Source organism: Megalops cyprinoides, chromosome 16 (assembly GCF_013368585.1).
Source record: "Megalops cyprinoides isolate fMegCyp1 chromosome 16, fMegCyp1.pri, whole genome shotgun sequence".
Taxonomy (NCBI): Eukaryota; Metazoa; Chordata; class Actinopteri; order Elopiformes; family Megalopidae; genus Megalops; species Megalops cyprinoides.
In genome coordinates this window covers 12,978,765-12,997,687 of record NC_050598.1, presented here as the reverse complement: position 1 = coordinate 12,997,687, position 18,923 = coordinate 12,978,765, and the positions used below count along the sequence as shown (strand labels likewise).

The 18,923-nt window shown below is 41.7% G+C and overlaps 2 protein-coding genes across 2 annotated transcripts in view; one reads left to right on the top strand and one right to left on the bottom strand.

Annotated features, from left to right (window-relative positions):
• Positions 1 to 1,319, top strand: part of cdhr2 (cadherin related family member 2) — a 41,433-nt gene extending 40,114 nt beyond the window's left edge. Inside the window, exons 27-28 of the mRNA XM_036548511.1 lie at positions 482 to 545; positions 998 to 1,319. Of these exons, the coding sequence (XP_036404404.1) occupies positions 482 to 545; positions 998 to 1,129 (196 nt within the window). The 3' untranslated portion in view covers positions 1,130 to 1,319. The remainder of the gene's footprint in view (positions 1 to 481; positions 546 to 997) is intronic.
• A 3,531-nt stretch (positions 1,320 to 4,850) lies between these two features.
• Positions 4,851 to 8,294, bottom strand: LOC118791214 (uncharacterized protein KIAA1522 homolog). The gene is made up of 2 exons (XM_036548510.1): positions 8,246 to 8,294; positions 4,851 to 7,693 (listed from the first exon to the last, which is right to left on the bottom strand). The coding sequence occupies exon 2, from the start codon at positions 7,632 to 7,634 to the stop codon at positions 4,851 to 4,853; it is 2,784 nt and encodes a 927-aa protein (XP_036404403.1). The 5' UTR covers positions 7,635 to 7,693; positions 8,246 to 8,294.
• Positions 8,295 to 18,923: the final 10,629 nt, after the last annotated feature.

Here is an 18,923-nt window from a genome sequence, read left to right as displayed (position 1 = left end):
TACAAATCAAAACTATGGTCTGACCTATTTCACCACAGTCTAACCAGTTTCAGCAGTGTTTGTGATTTGTGAAGGTAGCTGGAAAAACAGAAGGATTATGATCCTCTAGGATCAGGACTTGGGAGCTTGTTACAGTGTAGAAGAGACCATATTGTTCTTCATTTGGGATAAATATCTAGACTAAAGCTACTACTTTAACAATAGCTGTGCAATAATATAGAACACTGTGTTCATTTTTTTACCCAGTATCCCCTTCTCCACATGTAGTAGCAGACAACCTGTCAGAATCCCACAAATACATGTGTCTGTTTACATATATTTGTACACCTTCATTAAATCCAACATTTCCTTTGATGTTGCTTCCATACAACAAAATGTATTTTATGCTAATTTCCTTTCATAATAAAAAAATGCTTTTGGTACATTGAGGTGAATACTATCGGTTTGTGTGATTCTGATGCATCCCGGTTTCTGTTTTTAGCCTAAACTCCTTGGACTACAACATTGATATGAACGAGACTGAGAAAGACACAATGCCTATGATGGTAAATCACTTTCAAAGTTTCCACCTCAAATTAATACAGCTCATTCTCCTGCTGTCCTCCTCTTCCCTGCTGTATATGCATCTCACGGTGTCTGTGCCTTTGTCATTGAAGAATCAAATCACTCAAATGAAATGAAGATTTCATGGTGGGAAAAACTCTCAAAACTCAAACTGAGTCTGTCTAACACAACAAAACTGCCATACAACCTAAGTGCCTGTTGCAGAGCTATTGTGAGACCTCTTTGGAAATGTGAACCTTGAGCCACAAAGGTGGCATACAAGAGGAAACTCGCAGCATTGCTCGGAAAGTAAGAGTAATCAGTAAGTCTGATTCTGTGCTGGATGGACATCTGATTTTCTTTGTGTGTGTGTGTGTGGGTGTGTCTGTGTCTGTGCTTTTGTGGTTTTGCACACATGTGCACTTATTTTGTTTGTGTGGTTATGCCCTGCCAGGTGATTCAGGAGGAGGATGAGGATGCCAACGAGAACTTTTACATCGAGCCACTCCACGCGGCCCTGGCCGAGCGCGTGGACGACACCCCACACAGCTTCGACAACCCCACCCTTGACACCACTGACCTTTGACCTCCATCCTGAGGAGATTGACCCAGCTCCCCTCCACTTTCCTTAAAGAAAACAAATAAGTAAAACGCTCGGCATCGATGAACAGAATCAGGCTTTCGGAAAGAAAAAGGCTTCACGATCGAATCTCGCCTCTGTAACTGCTTTTATCCCTCCGCAAGGATGAAAAACACTTCAGCGCTCCTCCCAGCTAACACGCCTTCAATAAAAGCACAGCAATGCTGTGAGAACACAATGTGCAGAGGTAGAGAAGTACAGAAAAATATGCACATTTGTTCTGTGTTCCATCTGTAATACACCAATCTGATTATGTGTGATGAGCAGGTGAGGACTGGCTGCTGTCCTAGAACGAACAATAGCCTCAGTAACCAAGTGTGAGTTTTGTGAAAATGTTTCATATGTATGTCATATATTTATTTCTGAAGGATAGCCATAAGATGAAACAGTAGTGAAAAAATGTATGATATGGAACCTAGTCCTACTGCAATGATTTGTAATTGTTATGGGCTTTAATTTGATAGGTTCTACTTGTACTGCCTTTATCATCTACAGAGGTAATTGTCATGCCACCAGCAGCTGAAATTACCTTAGTGAGAGGGATACATTCAGAGGCTGTCCTGCATGAACGTGCAAACCTCGACAGTGAAATTAAAAAAAAAAAAACATTAACAAAACAAAACAGAATACTGATTTCAGGATATACTGGTTAATAATTTCATTTAAATATTTTAAATCATCGCATAAATATATTTGCTTTACAAATTAGGCTTCTTGTAGCGTTCTTTAGTGTTTTTGCAGTTTGCTGTGCTATTTTACTCTCGTTTTGTTTTTGTATAATTTATTGTTCAGCACTGGAACCATCTTTTCTCCCGTTTCCCATGAGGGCTTTAAGGGAAAGAATAGAATTTTCTGTTCTCTGTCGATAGGACTCAGTCATTCAGTGACTACGGCTTTGTTGCTCCCGTCCCCAAGCTGAACTGTTCAGTATGATCAACAGAGTGGCACAGGCATATGTCACTGCTTTGGCACATATCCCCGGCAATAAAGAGAAGGTCAGGAATTCTGACTGGAAAAAGGCAGACCCACTGGAGGAAAAAGGTCCTGGAGCCGTAGATATTATAATACATGATATATTACCAGCAGTGTAGTATAACTGGAAACAAGCATGCCAGTAGAATTGGCTCTGTGGTATTGTGTTGACTCCTGATGCATGGTGCAATCTGAGTGCAATCTTTTTATTCATTTTGTTGCTTTCTGTTCTTTTTTTAAACATTGCACTTTGTGTACAGGTAATAATAACATGAGCTTGCATGTATGGTAATTGTCTAATAAAATAGTATTTTAATTTAACACTATAAATGCATTTTGGTGGACATTATAAATGCTAGATATTTGCTATATTTGATTTTTATGAACAGTATTGTTGCTGCTCTGACATCAAGAAATAATGTATTGTTTTATTCAATAACTGCATATTGAATTGCATTTAGTTCAGGATCAAATAAAAAATATAAAATTTAACCCTCCACCTTTGGTCCAGCACATACATTCTGTTCAGCAGATAGCAGCACTGGAGCGTCCATAAGAATGTCCTGACTGGAGCTAATCCCAATTAATATTTTCAAGCAAAATGCAGTCTCTATCCAAACATTAACAGCACAGACAGATTCCGTCACCTCCAGCTGATAAAGTTTCCTAATATATCATTTTTAATGTAATTGTAAATTTGGCTGTATCTATGTCACAAACTTAGTGAACATCAAACAGTCAATTTATGCATGAGTGATTCTGAGTAATTGAACTTACGAATGGGAATGCTGAGAAAGACAAGCCTTAGACACCATTAGACACTGCAATTATAGCTAGTGTGGCTGAGCAGTCTAAGATGCTGGATTAAAGCCACAGTGTTTTTGGAGGCCAGGGTTTGAGTCCCTTCCACTGCCACCTTTTTCAACCTGAATGGATACACTTATGTTCTATTGAGCTGGAGGTTGCTCTGGATAAGAGTGTCTGCTAAATGAATGTAATTTAATGTAATGTATAGCCAAAGGGGAAAAGGAGCGAGATACTTTAAGAAGTGGGCAGAGGACACCTGTAATTATTTACCGGCAACAAAAATAAGTAAGAGCAACAGTTAATGAAAGTATAAAAAACATTACCATTGAAAATGTGACAGAGGAGATGGGAAAAGGATGGAAAACAAATTGGTGATTGGTCCTCTCTGAGTCACAAAGCATTAGTAATAAAATGGCACGTACATTAGATTTTTGTTTTTCTCACAATAGATGTAGGAGGATACCTTGCTGGAGAATCTCTTAACCAGAGGCACAGATCTGTTATTCTCCACTTCTGCGAGTCAGTAGGATGTGACACACTCGAACAAATGAGGTTCCGTGACTGTTTATTGGGCACAAACCGACAGAGCAAAATTTTCACTTCAAAACAATATCCAAAATACCATTGAAAAAAACCAGAGACAAAATGCAATAACAACTAAAGGTGGAACTGGATACACTTTCAAATGAATGAAACAGCTTGGCAAAGAATGCATCACTATTCTTTAAACAAAAAATAGAGGCATAGATCATTAAATAAGAATCGCTTTACACAAACCAAAAGTAATGTTAAGACTTAATGCAAGCATTTGCGAAACAAACATCATCTCTGTTGACACATAGTATTTCGAATTTGTGAGGTCTTGAATAAACGTTGAATCTCATGAAAAGCACATAAACAAGTATATTTTTCAAATCAGCAAATATTAAACATAAAATATATAGAACTTACAATATATGAAACACCGAAATATGCATACAGCCTTTATCATGAAGGAAGTTCAACAGCCAAGATTCTCTGAAGATGTGGCTTTAAGTTTACATGCCTACATGGCCCCTTGCCCCCAAATGCGCCTTACTTTAATTGCTAAAACAAAAAGCCCCAGTCACAGTCGTCAATGTCATATCAAAATGATACTGTATTTTGAAAACAGGTACCATGACTTATCCTGTTCTGTCATGAAGACTACAATAATCTGTGGCTATGGACTGTACACAACTATGTCTGTGTTCCAACAGAGTCCAGCTGTTAAGAAAGAACCTGATGGTATTAACGTGGCATCATTCGATAATGTTAATGCAGGAGAAGCAGTGGTCTGCCACCACTCGATATTAGCATGGAAAAATGGTGTCAGTCTTCCGTTACTTGATGATGCTAGTATGGGACAGCATGAGAGAGGAGATATTAATCTGTTGCCTATTGATGGTATGCAGAGGATTCCCTTGTCTCTTGACCAATTTCCCGTTATGGATCTCTCAGTCTGAGTATGAAATCATTTTAATTGGTTAAAAAATCCATCCCTCTCCACATTACATGATGTGTGGTGAGGCCCTCTGCCACAAAATGGCTCCCATGCATCACCCCTGGTGCATCCTACACATCTTTAGTAGATGAAATGCATTACCTCCTCTTGATAGTAAAGCACTTTGAGATCCAAGACAGGTATTACATAAATGCAGTCTATTCACAAATTCTCAATACAATCATCCCGATCATTGTTAGAGTCCAGGGAGAGCTATCAGTCAGGCTTCATTCATTTGATTTAGCATGGGAGTGCTGTTGTTGTTCCAGCGTCACTTGATGGTATCAGTGAGGAAAGAGTGTCTGTCTGCCCTCGGTCAGTGGTGTTAGCGTGGTGGAGGCTGAGGGGAGAGCCGCGCGTCCGCCGTCACTCGATGGTGTGAGCTCGGGAGCAGCAGCGGGGTCGGCGCATGCTCCTTAGCACGGCGCGGAAGGGGTTCCGCCGGTGCCTCTTCTTCTTCTTCCCCTCCCGCTCTTCCCCGGCTGCGTCCTGTCCTTTGACCGAGCCGCTCCTACTGGGAGCTGAGGCGGTAGGAGGAGGGGGCGAAGGAGGAGGAGGAGAGGGCGGCAGCGGAGGCGGGGAGGGCGGGGGATCTGATACAACGGCTGCGGTGGGGGCGGGGGCGGGGGCGGGGGCGGGGGCAGGGTCAGGAGGTGGAGAAACGGGCGGGGAAACTGAAGGCGCTTCCTTGCCGTGGTCCTCGCTCTGCTTCTCGAGGTGCTTCTGGATGGCTGTGCCCAGAACCTCAACCTCCACAGCGGCCCCATACACCTCCCATGTCATACCTTTCTCGTCCCAGCGTACACCCTGTACCGCCTCCTGCTGGCCATCCTCTGCCGTTAATGCAGTGACCCCCTCAGCATCTGTGATCATTGCGTCCCTCTTTACCTCTGGTATCTCTGGGACCTCTGTTAGCATTGTGGGCTTTTTAACCTCTGGGACCTTCGTTGGCTCTTTGGGCTTTTTAACCTCTAGGACCTCTGTTAGCATTGTGGACTTTTTAACCTCTGGGACCTCTGTTAGCATTGTTGGCTTTTTAACTTCTGGGCCCTCCGTTGGCTCTGTGGGCTTTTTAACCTCCGGGACCTCTGTTAGCACTGTGGGCTTTTTAACTTCCGGGACCTCTGTTAGCACTGTGGGGTTTTTATCCTCTGGGACTTCTGTTAGCACTGTGGGCTTTTTATCCTCTGGGATTTCAGTGACACCCTTATCCTCCGTAACTTTTATCTCAGGACAGGGGGACTCTGGGACTTTTGGGGTGAGGGGGGTCATGGGTGATGTTGCGATTGATCTAAAGCTCGCCAGACCAGTCTCTGTGCTGTCTAGCCCTGCCTTCTTAAAGGAGTATGGGAAAAAGAAGGTGCCACAGCTCTCAGGAGGAGTCATGGGGCTGGTGGCAGCCGAATGGCACATTGGGGCCTCCAGGCTGACCTGAGTCTGGATGTGCTGATGTCCACTGATTGGGGGAGCAGGTGAGAGGACTGGGGACAGCAGACTTACACTCTCCTTTGATGGCTCCTCCAAAGATACACCACGGGACTGACTTTTCAGATGTGGGGCTCCGTCACTGCAGGCAAGAACTTCCACAGTCACCTGTCTGGTTTTCGTTTGCTCAGACTGTCCCTTGTCGAATCCTCTATGCTTTTGGGACAACTCTGCTGTGTTCACACTCTGGGAGACCTGAGTATCCTGTGTTCCATTTACATTTTCCTCACCTGAGGCATGACCAGGTCCAGCCACGTTTGAGGACTTTCTTGAGGACTCATTTAGGGACTTTTCTCCTTTACCCTTTTCCTCAATGGTTGCAGACTGTGGAGCAGTTTTTGCATCCTTACTAAGCTCCCGAGTCACACCCCTCTCATCCCTGTGAACATCCTGCACTGCCCCCTTCTGGCTGTTGCTTGACATTACCCAGTTGACCTTCTCAAGCTCTGTGACTCCCTTGACACCTGTAATTTTGATCTCAGGGCAGGGGGACTCTGGGACAGTGGGGGTGAGGGGGCCAATGGGCGATGTGGCGATTGATCTAAAACTCAGCAGATCGCTCATTTGCCCATCCTTGTTGACCAGCAAGCTGGTGTCCGTGCTGTCGAGCCCGGCCTTCCTAAAGGAGTATGGGAAAAAGAAGGTGCCGCAGCCCTCAGGAGGAGTCATGGGGCTGGTGGCAGCCGAATGGCACATCGGAGCCTCCAGGCTGACCTGAGTCTGGATGTGCTGATGTCCACTGATTGGGGGAGCTGGCGAAAGGACAGGCGACAGCAGACCTGCAGTTTCCTTTGATGGGTCTTCCAAAGATGCACCGCGGGATTGTCCTTTAAAACTGAAAACATGGCAAGATTCTGCTTCATTTCCCTGTAGTTGTTCCATATGTTTTTGCTCAGAAGCCTTCTTTACTTCAATGTTTGTCTCAGCTGGTTCTTTGTGGGCAACTGTACCAGGAGTTTCTTTCATGTTCAAGTCATGCGGTGTTTGTGTGTCACTGGATTGTGCAGCTTCCTGGTGAAGTTCTACGTCTTGCTCGTGGCCCAAGTCATGACCCTCCATACATGGTGTGTCTGTCTCAGGCTCAGTGGCATGAAACGTTGATGCTGTCTCTCTGGGACATTCTGTTTCAGTCAAGTGACTGGAGTCATGATTAGTCACCAGTATTGTTGGTTCCCGATTGCTTGATTTCACACTCTTCATTGCTTCCTCGTGTGTGCCGTGCCCTGGCTCCTCTCCTTGAGCTTGACCACCCCCAGCTTTGTTCAAGGACTCATCTAACAACTCACTAGAGGTGCGGTTGTTGACTGGCACTATTGGTAAGCTGGAGTCCAGCTTTTCTGCACTCTCTTCTGTGATAAAATGGCCTGGGACTGTGTCTGTATTGTCCCCAGACCATTTTCCACACTGAGGGGCCTTTCCCCCATCGTCACTGTGTCTTCCTAGTGAATCGTTAGCTCCCAGTGACTGTGGGACATCACTTTTCTGCTCTTCACCTACATCTGTGTGAGAAAATTCACCGCTGGAGTTGACCTCACACCTCATTGCTCCTTCCAGACAGTGGGGGTTGAGATTTGGACCACTTTCGGTCACAGTGGGGCCCTCCATCTTTACCCCGCCTGCAAGCGTTTCCTTGAGACCGCCTGTTAGATCTTTTAGGCTTCCCATTCACACGCCACAGCAGCCTTGGCAGAAGGGGTTCTTTTTAGACGCACAAAGACATTTACCTGCAAGACACATCCACAGGAAAGCACTGACACTTTTCTTGTAGCACTTCCTAGCAAGATAATGTTTACTTTCATGTACTGCTGACATAACTGACAAATTGTATAATCGCAGCTACTGATCAAATCATACCGAAGTGACATCAAATGAGACTGAAAAGAGCAAGCACTGCAATGTGCAGATACAGAGCAAGACGCTGACATCCGCCAGCAGTAGTAACAATGCTATGTTATGCAACAAAACAGAAAATCAAGGCACAAATCTAATGCCAAAATCAAGATTGGTTGCAAAGGATGATGAGATTCCTGATCAGTAGACTAATTGGCAGTTAATGCACAAAAGATATACTGCGCATCCTGTAATATCCTGGTAAAAAAATACACAAACAAAGTAGAGAGCATTCAAAAGTATCAAATTTAGTCTCAATAAAACTCATTGCCAAACATACCTCCTAAATTATTACATTGAAGTTTTTTCATGGGATACAACATTGTAAAACAATACCAATACATCTAATAAAATTTGACAAATAATGAATCAGTTAAGAAAAATACCTCTCAGAACACCTCCCTGGTGATGTTTGCCTCTCTCTCTCAATTAAATGTATGGCTCCAGTTTACAAATGCACCCAATACATCCTCCATCAAAAGCCATAAGCAGATTAAATAGGTTGTAAAATGCTTACAGAGGTTAACACCATGGAAACCTTAAACCAAATGCTCCCCCTTTCTCCACGAATGATCATAACATCTTGATTTCCACCGTTTATTTGGAATCAGCCAAGCCAAACTGCTCTCATTTTAAAAGCATACACAAAATGTTTAACCAAAGTTACTAGGTAAGCATGTTGATTTTACAGGAGAACATACTGGAAATGCTAAAAGAGATCAACAGCACATACCTCAACAAATGGCACGATGGACAGAGAAGTCAATCCATTTGTGGAAACCTTTATTACTGTCGCCTGCAGTTACCCAGGGTAGTTTATCATTGGGGAGTGTGTCCCTCCTTGTTTCTTCTGTGCGAACAGCAGCAGTGTTTTGAGGTAGGGTTAGTAACCAGAAGGATCTTTCTGAAAAATCCTTGGATATAGCTGTGGGTGAGAGAAATGAAAGGCTCTGGTTTTCCGTCTCCCTGGAAACTGGCTTCAAACCTGGCAATGTGTGGTAACTGAAAAACAACAGCCTCTCCAGCTCTTTAATCTACGATAAATGATGGTGAACAATTTACATGCATTAGTGTATACGTGTTTTTTTTTTTGCATTTTTTTACATTTCTGTCTGTACTGTAAAAAAAAGTGTAGTCATATTAAACGTAATCAGACAACCATGGATAAAGCAAACCGAGACTTAGCCAAAAAAACCCAAAAACTTTACATAAACGAATTTAACAGCAACAACATTATTAATAAACACAGAAATGTTTATTAATAATGGCATACCACATCATTTTGAGCACAGCTGGAGCACAGGTGGAGCACAACTAAAAACATTCAAAGCGTAACTAACAGTTTGACATTTCTGGTTTGGAGTCATACCTTCATCATCATGTCTATAAAGTCTTTCAGCCCTAATCTAAGTGAATTAGTAGTTATTGGGATTTATAGAGAATTAGGCCAAAGACTTGGGCAGAGGTTACATATCACTTTATAATTTGCATTGGAAAGCAATGGACAGCTTAATCCTCATCATCTGGCATATGTGAAATCAATGCCATGTCATAAATGCACGATTCATGTAATGCCTTGCTAAGGTGGTTCAGAGTCTTCGTTAAGATGGCTTCTGTAATTTGGTACTGGACAGGAAGTGCTCCCACTACATAACTTGGATATGCAAAACACTGTAGGGCCTATCACTGTCAGTAACATGTGATACATTTGTTTGTGTGGGTACAAAATAAAGAGCTGTTTTTTATGGAGAAAAAAGTGGTCAAAATTGGTGAAGTGACTATATGGTGTGAAAGAAAAGTGTAATTCCTTTTAGATATTTGGGGAGTTGAAACTATAAGAGAGAAATACTACAGCACAGAGACATGGAGAGAATAGTCAGCATGTAATAGCGCTGACATGATACAGATTTATCACACAGTATCATTTGACTGCTGGCCTGTCCACGAGGTCTGAAATGAGGTGTGAGATATTTAGTGTCACATTGGTTGAAAAGGATATGTTCTGTACCCAAGGGATATGTGACGTAGTGTCAGTATTGTACTACAGATCCCAACATGCAAATGTGTGGGTCAGAACGGAGTCATTCCTTTGTGGTAAAACTTTACTTGCTTCTTTTCGGACAGTCAGCTCACTGAAGACAGCCATAACACTGTGAATAATGGGCCCATCAAAGCACTATAAATTGAAGAAGAGGAAAGCAGAGGGTGTTGGAATCATTGCAATGGAGTCACCAGGAAACTGGGTCATCTTCAGTGACTGGTTTATTGAGGGATGCAGATGTAAATATGGCTACTTACCTACTGTAAAGAGTGCAGATAATTTCCAGTCCAGACAGTACTATTTTACTCATTTGGAAATTCACCTCCTTGGGATCTCTCAGTAACTGATCTCAGAAGATTTTTTTTTCAATCCTTATACTATGTCATGAGTTCATCCCACTCTGAAATCAAGAAAACAATGTTTTGAATGAATCAACATGCACAATGCACGTACATGTGCATGATAACAACACAGCCTCAGCACAGTCTCAGCAAATAGAAGGAGCTGGAGCCCAGGATGTAAGTGTATATAGATTGTACACAGATAATATAAGTGTACGCAGATCATGTTCATGGATTTCAATGCAATTGCTGTTATGAGAAGACTATAAAATGTGTGTGATCCTAAAAGAGGACAAAAAAGATTGTTATGATGGTACCCATAAGGATCAAAATGTCTTCTTTATTTTGCTGTCGGAGTTTCCAATGTGAGTGTCTACTATTTTGAACATAACGTTAGTGTGGCAAGGACAGCATGGGCTAACTCTACCTACTTCCTTAACCCTTCCCACCTCTGCAGTTCAATGCTAAATTGCATTTGAGTCCTGTCACAGCAACTGGGCTGCACCCAGAAGGCTAAATGGTGACTATTATGGGATGACTACTCTTTGGAACTTTTGTCGTGAAAAACAGGAATCTCACTGAACGATAAAAAAGATTCATTGCTTAAAATCTGGCTACAGAAGCAAAAATGAGTCGACAAAACCAAGCAAAAACAAGTGTGTCACAGTGATCACTATTGCAAATAGACATCTATTTACAGATTTTAAATCCATGGGTTTTGCTGTTCAATCTGTTGTGTTTTACAGCATTTCTTATGGGGAGATGGACTGTGACTTTGGCCATAAAAAAAGAACCTGAACAAAAAACTTTTTTTATTATGTCTGTGACAAATCTGTGTGACATTCTGAGCTGTGTGTGCTGTCAGGTCTATTCTCACCATCGACTGCAAGGCCTCCACCAATCCCCATCTCCCTCAGAATCCTGTTCCCTAGCAACCGGCTGTGCGAAAAAGGGTGACATCGTCTTGTGAGAGCCTGGTGAGTAAACAGATGAGATAATAACAGAGTATAAAAAGTGTGTAGCTTGCCATGTTTTTTCCCAGAATGATTTCACACAGATTGGTTGTGATTGATTTTCACCCCATCACCAGTCATATTTTGCAGCCTAAAAACGAGTGATTTCAGTCAAAGACGAAAAATGAGGGGGTAGAAGAAATACAACCTCAGTAAAATTCTGCATTGTATTATGAGTCAAAACATCAATCTCTAGGTGAATGAATCCATGATAAAAAGATCTGACATTATGTGTCATTAACAATATGTGAACAATGTTTTAGTGTATTCAGTAGTGAATTCAGCACATCTGAAGTTATTCTCTTTGCTATTTGGGAAATAATTCTCTTTCCCGTTTTCTCCCATTTTGTCCAGTGCCCCAGAAGTGTACAGATCAGATAAGCTACTGCCTGCATCATTGCATCATCACATCCTCACAGTGCCAGAGATAAAGAGTAAACTTTGTCGCCCACAGGAACACATTCCAGATTGGAGTCATAAATGAGTGATGTGTTTATGGAAGGAGATGATGAGCAAACCCGAGGATATTTGTCATCTTTTTCACAGCGGCAAGGTGGCCGAGGTGGAGTTGTATCTCACTGCTGTAAGTGATGCGCAGGTGTGCTAACCCATCATCTTCACCCAAGGAGCTCTGCTCTCAAAGGATGTGTCTGTCTACGGTCGTAGACTGCACACACTCACATTCATGTGCTGTCTAAATTTTATTCTTTCTGACTTTCAAGCATCCAAACTAAAATGCTTGTACCTGAAAGGCTTGTGCTGAAACGTTGTCTCATTCCTAAGAAATGAGCTTGTTTCCCACCCTCCGCAGTGGTTATAAGGTGACCTACTTCACCTATGGGTAGGTACGGTATACTTTATTACTATATCACTGATGATCAAAGATAAATATGGTTTAGCTCATCATCAATAATTGTACCACACAGAAAATGACCTTGTTCTGTGTGAATTTGTAGGAAAGCAGGCAAAGGGGATAAAAAAATCATTGTACCTTACAATCTGAACATGATGAAATTCCACTGTAATTGCAAAATTAATGTTGGTATTAATAGAGCTATGGTCCCTTGAGTAGTGGGGGATGAAAAGTGCTTGCTAATATAGTTCATATGAGAGAGGAAAAACATTCATATGTTAATGGTGCTGAGACTTCATAGCTTTCCTGCAAAGGGATAATTACCTCCTGCAAAGCCTGCTTTGTATTGGCTTTGTGATCAAGTTCATTTGTAGAGCTGTTCCCGAGAATATAAAAGGAACAATGAAGTGGCTGACGTGAATCTACTTTAGCTCTGAGGAAATACTGCTGGGAGAGACCTCATCAGGTGGGTTTCCTTACAGATACAGAACTGTGTAACAACAGGTGCAAAAGGGCAAGTCTAATTCCAGTAATTAGCCATCCTTCCAAAGGGCGAGACATGAACTCGTACTTAAGAAATCGTACTTAAGTTTGTCTAATGTGCTAATAAATTGAGCTGGGATGTATTGTGCTGTGCTATGTCTGACTGCTTTCTGTGTCTCTGACTGTGCTCTGAGAGATAAAGTACCATACAGTGTAATCAGTTTGCACAATTTCTTAATATTCTAATTAAAATGAGGTGCATACACTTGTAGCTGATACCTTTTAGTGTAATAATTAATGAGGTAGCCCTATCATTGCATGTGCACTGCACATAAATAAAAGACAAAGCAGACAATTGTTCTCAATTTAAAAAGATCTCCAAGTAGTTTCTGAAGCGAGTATTACTGCAGATATGTGGGCACTGAAAATTGCACTAATACATGCAAAGCAAGCTCTCAGTGGTTTCATTTCCTAGAATTTGACATGTTTAGGAGTTGGTGAAAGAAGAAAAACATTTGCTATTTACAACATATAGGGGAAGCTCAGCAACCATAGCAACAGTAACTATTTACCTTCGGGCAACACCACCTTATAGCCAAACTACTTCTTCTTCCCATGAGTACTTTAGAAACACACAGACAAATCACTGTAAGGTACTGTGCTATCTGTCTGAGGCAATGCTTTCCTTTGCCTATTTGTAGCTCAGGTGAGGGCACCCAATCCCATGACAGGTTCCTCAGGAAGAAAACAGGACAGGCTTGGCAGAGGAGTTTCAGAAGAATGAGTGAGAATGAGTGAAAGCTACTGTTTTAGCTTCAATCCTTGTGCGTTTGTGACCCCAGTCTCTTGATCACACAATCACACACGCACACGCACACACACACACACACACACACACACACATATGCGTACACACTTATATGTGCACACACACACACATACACATGCACACAAACACACATACACATGCACACAAACACACACACACACACTGTACAAACGTGCGTACATGCACATGCACGCAAACACTTGAAGCATGCACAAACACAGACTCGGCAGTGCTTGAGGATGCTTGAAAGGCCTCTCGTTTCCCAAGCTTTGCAGGCGATCTTTGTGACGGCTGCTTCATTTCGCCAGCAGGGGTGGGTGTGTGGGCGTTGCTCAGCCGTGCTCACATCTCCTGAGAGCAGGCAATATCAACCAAACCATTCATCAGAGAGGTGGAGATCCATGTAGTTATTCTATTCTCTCGCACAGTTACAAGCTGGCTATTGGCGATCTCTTCAAACCCATCGCAAGGGCAACAGGTGCTGTGGGACAGAAGGATAATATCTTCACTTCCATCCAGCACAGAGTGACATCTCTTAAAGCCAGCCAATTCAGATCATTACAGCAGCATGAACACAAATGCCTGGAGATCAGTGATTTCAACATTACATTAACACAAATGACAGGCAGAAATACTGTGTACTACATCATCTGCTCTTTTAGTATCAAAGTTATCAAGCTCTGTATCAAAACACCTTCATCTAACACATTATGCATGTTTAGCAACAACAATGATGAAAGCAGGAAAAATATGGCTTGTACCAAAAAGAATGCAAACTGATGCAATATATTAGAACGAGAAAACATTCACTGAGGAGATCAGTAGGCGAAATGATGCAACACAAATTGAATTCTTGAGTCAACACAGCAGCAATAATTTTCTTTCTTTTAATTCAAGTTGATAGTGTCTGGCACTTAAAAAATACTCGCAATGACTTGTAAACACACCGGGGTTGACAGTGGACTGCACCATTGGATTGGGAGGGGGGGTGGGGGGGGGGGGGGGGGGTGGGGGGTTGGTGTCCATCTGTTTGAGCTCTGTGTGATTGGTGTTGGTGGGATGGACTGGAGGGGGGGTCCTTTGCAGCTGTGGAGGGTAAGAGTGATGGGAAGTCTGGGGGGTATTATCGGATGTCACATGTCAGGAGGATACTACCTCCAGTGCTAATGAAAGAGGAGGTCAGGGGCTGGCAAACGCATACTGTAATATTACGGACACATCAGTAGAACATTATGTTTGAGCTCAGTGGTAATACCAAGCTTGTAATTGAACGATCCATTATCATAGCTTATTTATGTCATATGTTAGATCTGTGTAGTGATGCTAATAACCAGGTCTCGCTAATAAAAGCCTCTGCCCAAAGAAAAAAAATTAAAAAAAAAATGCTTCAATCAGTCCCATATGCACAGATTAGGGAGATCACTGCTTGTCCAGAATTCAGTTTGGATGGTCATATGTCTGGGAGAGATTCTATAAGCACATGAAAACACACCCCTAGAGAGCCTCAAACGTAACCTGAAACCACCTGTGCAACTCTGATGTCATAATGACAACAGGTGTGCTGCCTACTGGCTACTCACTGATTCCTGACCTTTGAATTTGACCCCATTGCTTCCCTGTGAACATGTGCAATGTGTGAAGTTAGCTGATGTTTCATACAAAATGATTTTCTTTAAAAACTTGAGAAGTTACATAGAAAATGAATGTATTAGAAAGACAGATTAAAATAGGTAAAACAGGCACAAGTAGATGGGTTAAAATGGTTAAACCAAGGCAACTCTTTTCTGACAATCCTCAACCTTCTATCCTTGCTTTTCCTCTCCTCACAGCCTCTGCTCATTTATATCAGCTGGTCTGAATTAGGAGGTTTGGCCAATCAATTAAACATACAACCAATTATCAAATGCTCAAACAGACTCACATTCTCATGCCCACAAACACTGACTGAACTGAAAATGGCTGTAAAAGCTCACTTTTTTCAAGGTTGATAAAATTTGAACACGCAGAGCCCTGCAAAACAGTTAATTTCATACACCACAAAACACTACAAACTAAAAGCACTGAGCGGAGAAAGTCAATGACAAATGACATCATCCTCCCTCAGTAACAGGCTTGTGATGCCACTTTCACGCTCTGCAGCAGTGTAGCATGATAGCTGGATGATCTGTGACCTCAGCGCTGGTGCTGTCCTGAAACAGCATCTTTAACCCTGACCCTTTTTATGTGCACAGACAAATGACTGCCCTAGCCCTCTCCCTGTGCACAGCTCTTTTTCTCCTGTGATTTTAAAGCGTCTCTTCCACTTTCGAACGCCCAGCCAACCCTTGATAAATAAAAAGAAAATGTGGTATGTAGTGTGTGGCAAACAGACTCATTGCTGCTGCTGGGGTTGTATGTCTGTCAATCTGATTTCTGCAGGTTCATGGAAGAGGAAGTTGTCCTGCAAAATCTGTGATTGGACTATGTGCACTGTTTTCGGGCTCCACGATTGGATACTGATGTCCTTTGTCTTCAGGAATCCTGCTGCAAGTGTCATGACCCCAAAGTCATTTGAGGTGAAATTAAAATGATTCAGGTATTGTTTTTTTTTTTAAATAGAATTGTGAATGTTTGCACATTTGCTCTTTTCATGCATCACCCACACATCCCAACACAACCCTGAATCTAGTCAACTACTTCAATGTTTAGTATGCTAACAATAGTGTTCTGGCAAGGAATCAGCTGCACCTAACACCCCTACCTGCGCATTCTGTAAACCTAACGCTCATTTGCTGCAGCTAATTGGACTAACGTGAGGTGAAAAAAGGTGACATCTGTCAGTGTTTTTTGTCTTACATTTTTTTGTTTGAACAATATAATTATAGAAAAAAATTCTGAAAGAGTATTGCCTTTTCTCCTACACAATAAATCTGAAGAAAAAAAAACATAATTTCAGCTCTTGTACTACATGTATGTTTTTGTATTAGTATTGTTATTTAGTTGGATATCTCTTAATCATGTGTTGTCTTTTATTTGACTGCATAATTACAATTTAAATATATGATAGGAAATTTTGTTTAGGAAATATGCTTCCTACATCTTAGTTTTGTTTTATGTAAGTAAACAATAATTCCAACAATAAAACAGAGAAACGTGTACTCTGAAATCCAGATAAAGGGCTTCATGCTTGAATGAATCATTTGAATGAATAATTTTAAATAACAGCTGCCCTTTGAGTTGATCATAGACAAGTGGATGATCTAATCAGCGCATTGACAGAATAATTAAGAGAGTTCAGATTAGAGGCAGTGTCAAGATTGTGTTGATAATTACATATTTCCATCCCTATAAGAACCGAATAGAAGTGAAGTGGAAAATAATTTAACAAACTATTTCACAGACCTTAGCACATTATTGTAATTATACATTTGTCATTGCATTTAAAGGGATGTCGATTAAATTTTATCTGAAAATATAAAGTGTTTGTTCTTTACCCTGGGCCATTTCCCTCTCTGTGCTTCAGCGTAAAATATATGCTTAAGACAAAAAACTTAGATTTTTGCCTTGTAGCGCTAACTGATTAGAACAATAGCAAACTGATTTGGGAAGGCATTTCATATATAGGCAAGACATCCTTATATGATAACATCAGCAGCTTAGACTAGAAAACTCATGTTCTTCACATTACGTTAATGCATTCATGGGGCTTACTCCAGACAACAGATTAACACTATTTTATTTAATTAAATTCTGTAGATACAGTGTGTGCACTTATGTTAAAGCAAGTATTAAAGTTTAGATCATTATATTCAAACTGGGACAACTGGACTAAAAAAGACAAAGTATATAGTTCTAGGTGCTCTGTCCCAGTATAAACTAGGTACTATGTCCCAGTATAAAGCTGCAGATAAATAGCTACTTAACCAATAAAAGCTATGTAATTAAACAGTCGAGTCTGTGCAGTAACTGCTGTTTCTGTGCTCTCAGAAGTAGGACTTGCCACACAAGATGAAACATGACATTTTTAGAGACAAAGAGGAAATCCTCTGAAAAGATTATTTCGGTATCAATTGTGCTCAATGCGGATTACACAATGTGAGCTTGTCAGTGTTCAGACGCATGCCGAGATCCTAGAGTGATCGTTTCTGAGAGAATTTTGAGTTGCAGATGGGCTGCTTAATGGCTGCATGGGTGGCAATCATGCGTCTGTTCAAGTACAGAAGCTGTAGCTACATTTTTACAGGCCAGCAACACGTAACACAGGGTGTTAGTTAAAGTAATGGGTAGGTGAGACTTCATACGCCCAGCAATGGATGGAGATACCATGCCATGCCAGCCACTGACTGTCTGTCAGTTAACAGTCAAAAGACTTTGTTCTTCACAGCAAACACTGATTGGCTCAATTCAGCCAGTCATGGGTAACACTTGACAGCGCCATCCGTTCTGGGGCCCATGAGGCTTTACTCTCACTCTCTCATCACTAATCAGACACACCAAAGCTCATATTGCTTGAATTTATGGCTGCACTCAAGTGATCCAGACACATTTTGCTAATCACGGCCAAATGGACAGGTGTCATATTTTTTGAGCTAGACTGTCTGGATACTCTACTGGTATAATAACAACAAAACAAAAGAAAAACAAAACAGGTGAACAGTTTCTTTCGAAAAAAATGTCAGCTCTTTGTCTGATTGCGCATTGAGATATTTAGCTTTGGCTAATCCTCAGATTATCCAGCTCAGATGTGCTTGTGGCTGCTACTGAAGCGGTCTATTTGAACAGAACACGACGACCCAAAGTCCCACCTTACCACACAAAAGGACAACACTGCCTGAGCCTTCCTTTCGGATGAGCTTGCCCTTCTTTCCCGCCTTCAGTGTGAAAGATGGGGAACGCACCGCATCACTTATTTCCTAAACAGACCCCCTTACCTGGGGAAACGACCACAGCTAAAACGTTAAGATAGACTACATTTATACAGCTGCAGGCATGGAAGCAATTCGGGTTTCATCCCTTATTCAAGGGTGCCACACTGGAACCAAAGAACCATGTTGATTTAAGTCAACATGATTTCCAGTTACAGATGCAGTTGTCTATCCCCTTTTAGCTTTAATAGCACCCTTAGGCTCTCTCTCACCTCAATGCCACTGTCATCCATTCAGTAAAGATGGCATTAGCTATTTGTGGCCATCAAGATGAAGGTTAGCAGAGGATCCACACTTTTTAAACTACTCTTGATCAAGAGGCACAACAGGACCAAAGGATGCTCCCTAAAAGTTTCTTGGGAATGGAAAATAACTGGGCAAAAAACAATATTAAAAACACACGGAACAAGCGTAAAACGCAACTTTTTTCTTTTTTTATTATTTACAGAAGAATCATTACTCTTGCTCGACATACAGACACTGTTGATTCCTGCATTCTTCGGAGCACGTATTGTACTGACACTCAGAATTACTTTGACACATTTACACTGACTTTTACTTTTTTATTTATCATAACACACACACACACGCACACACACA

Coding starts and splice junctions, on each gene's coding strand:
- LOC118791214 (XM_036548510.1), bottom strand. CDS start 7,634: ATGGGAAGCCTAAAAGATCTAACAGGCGGTCTCAAGGAAACGCTTGCA.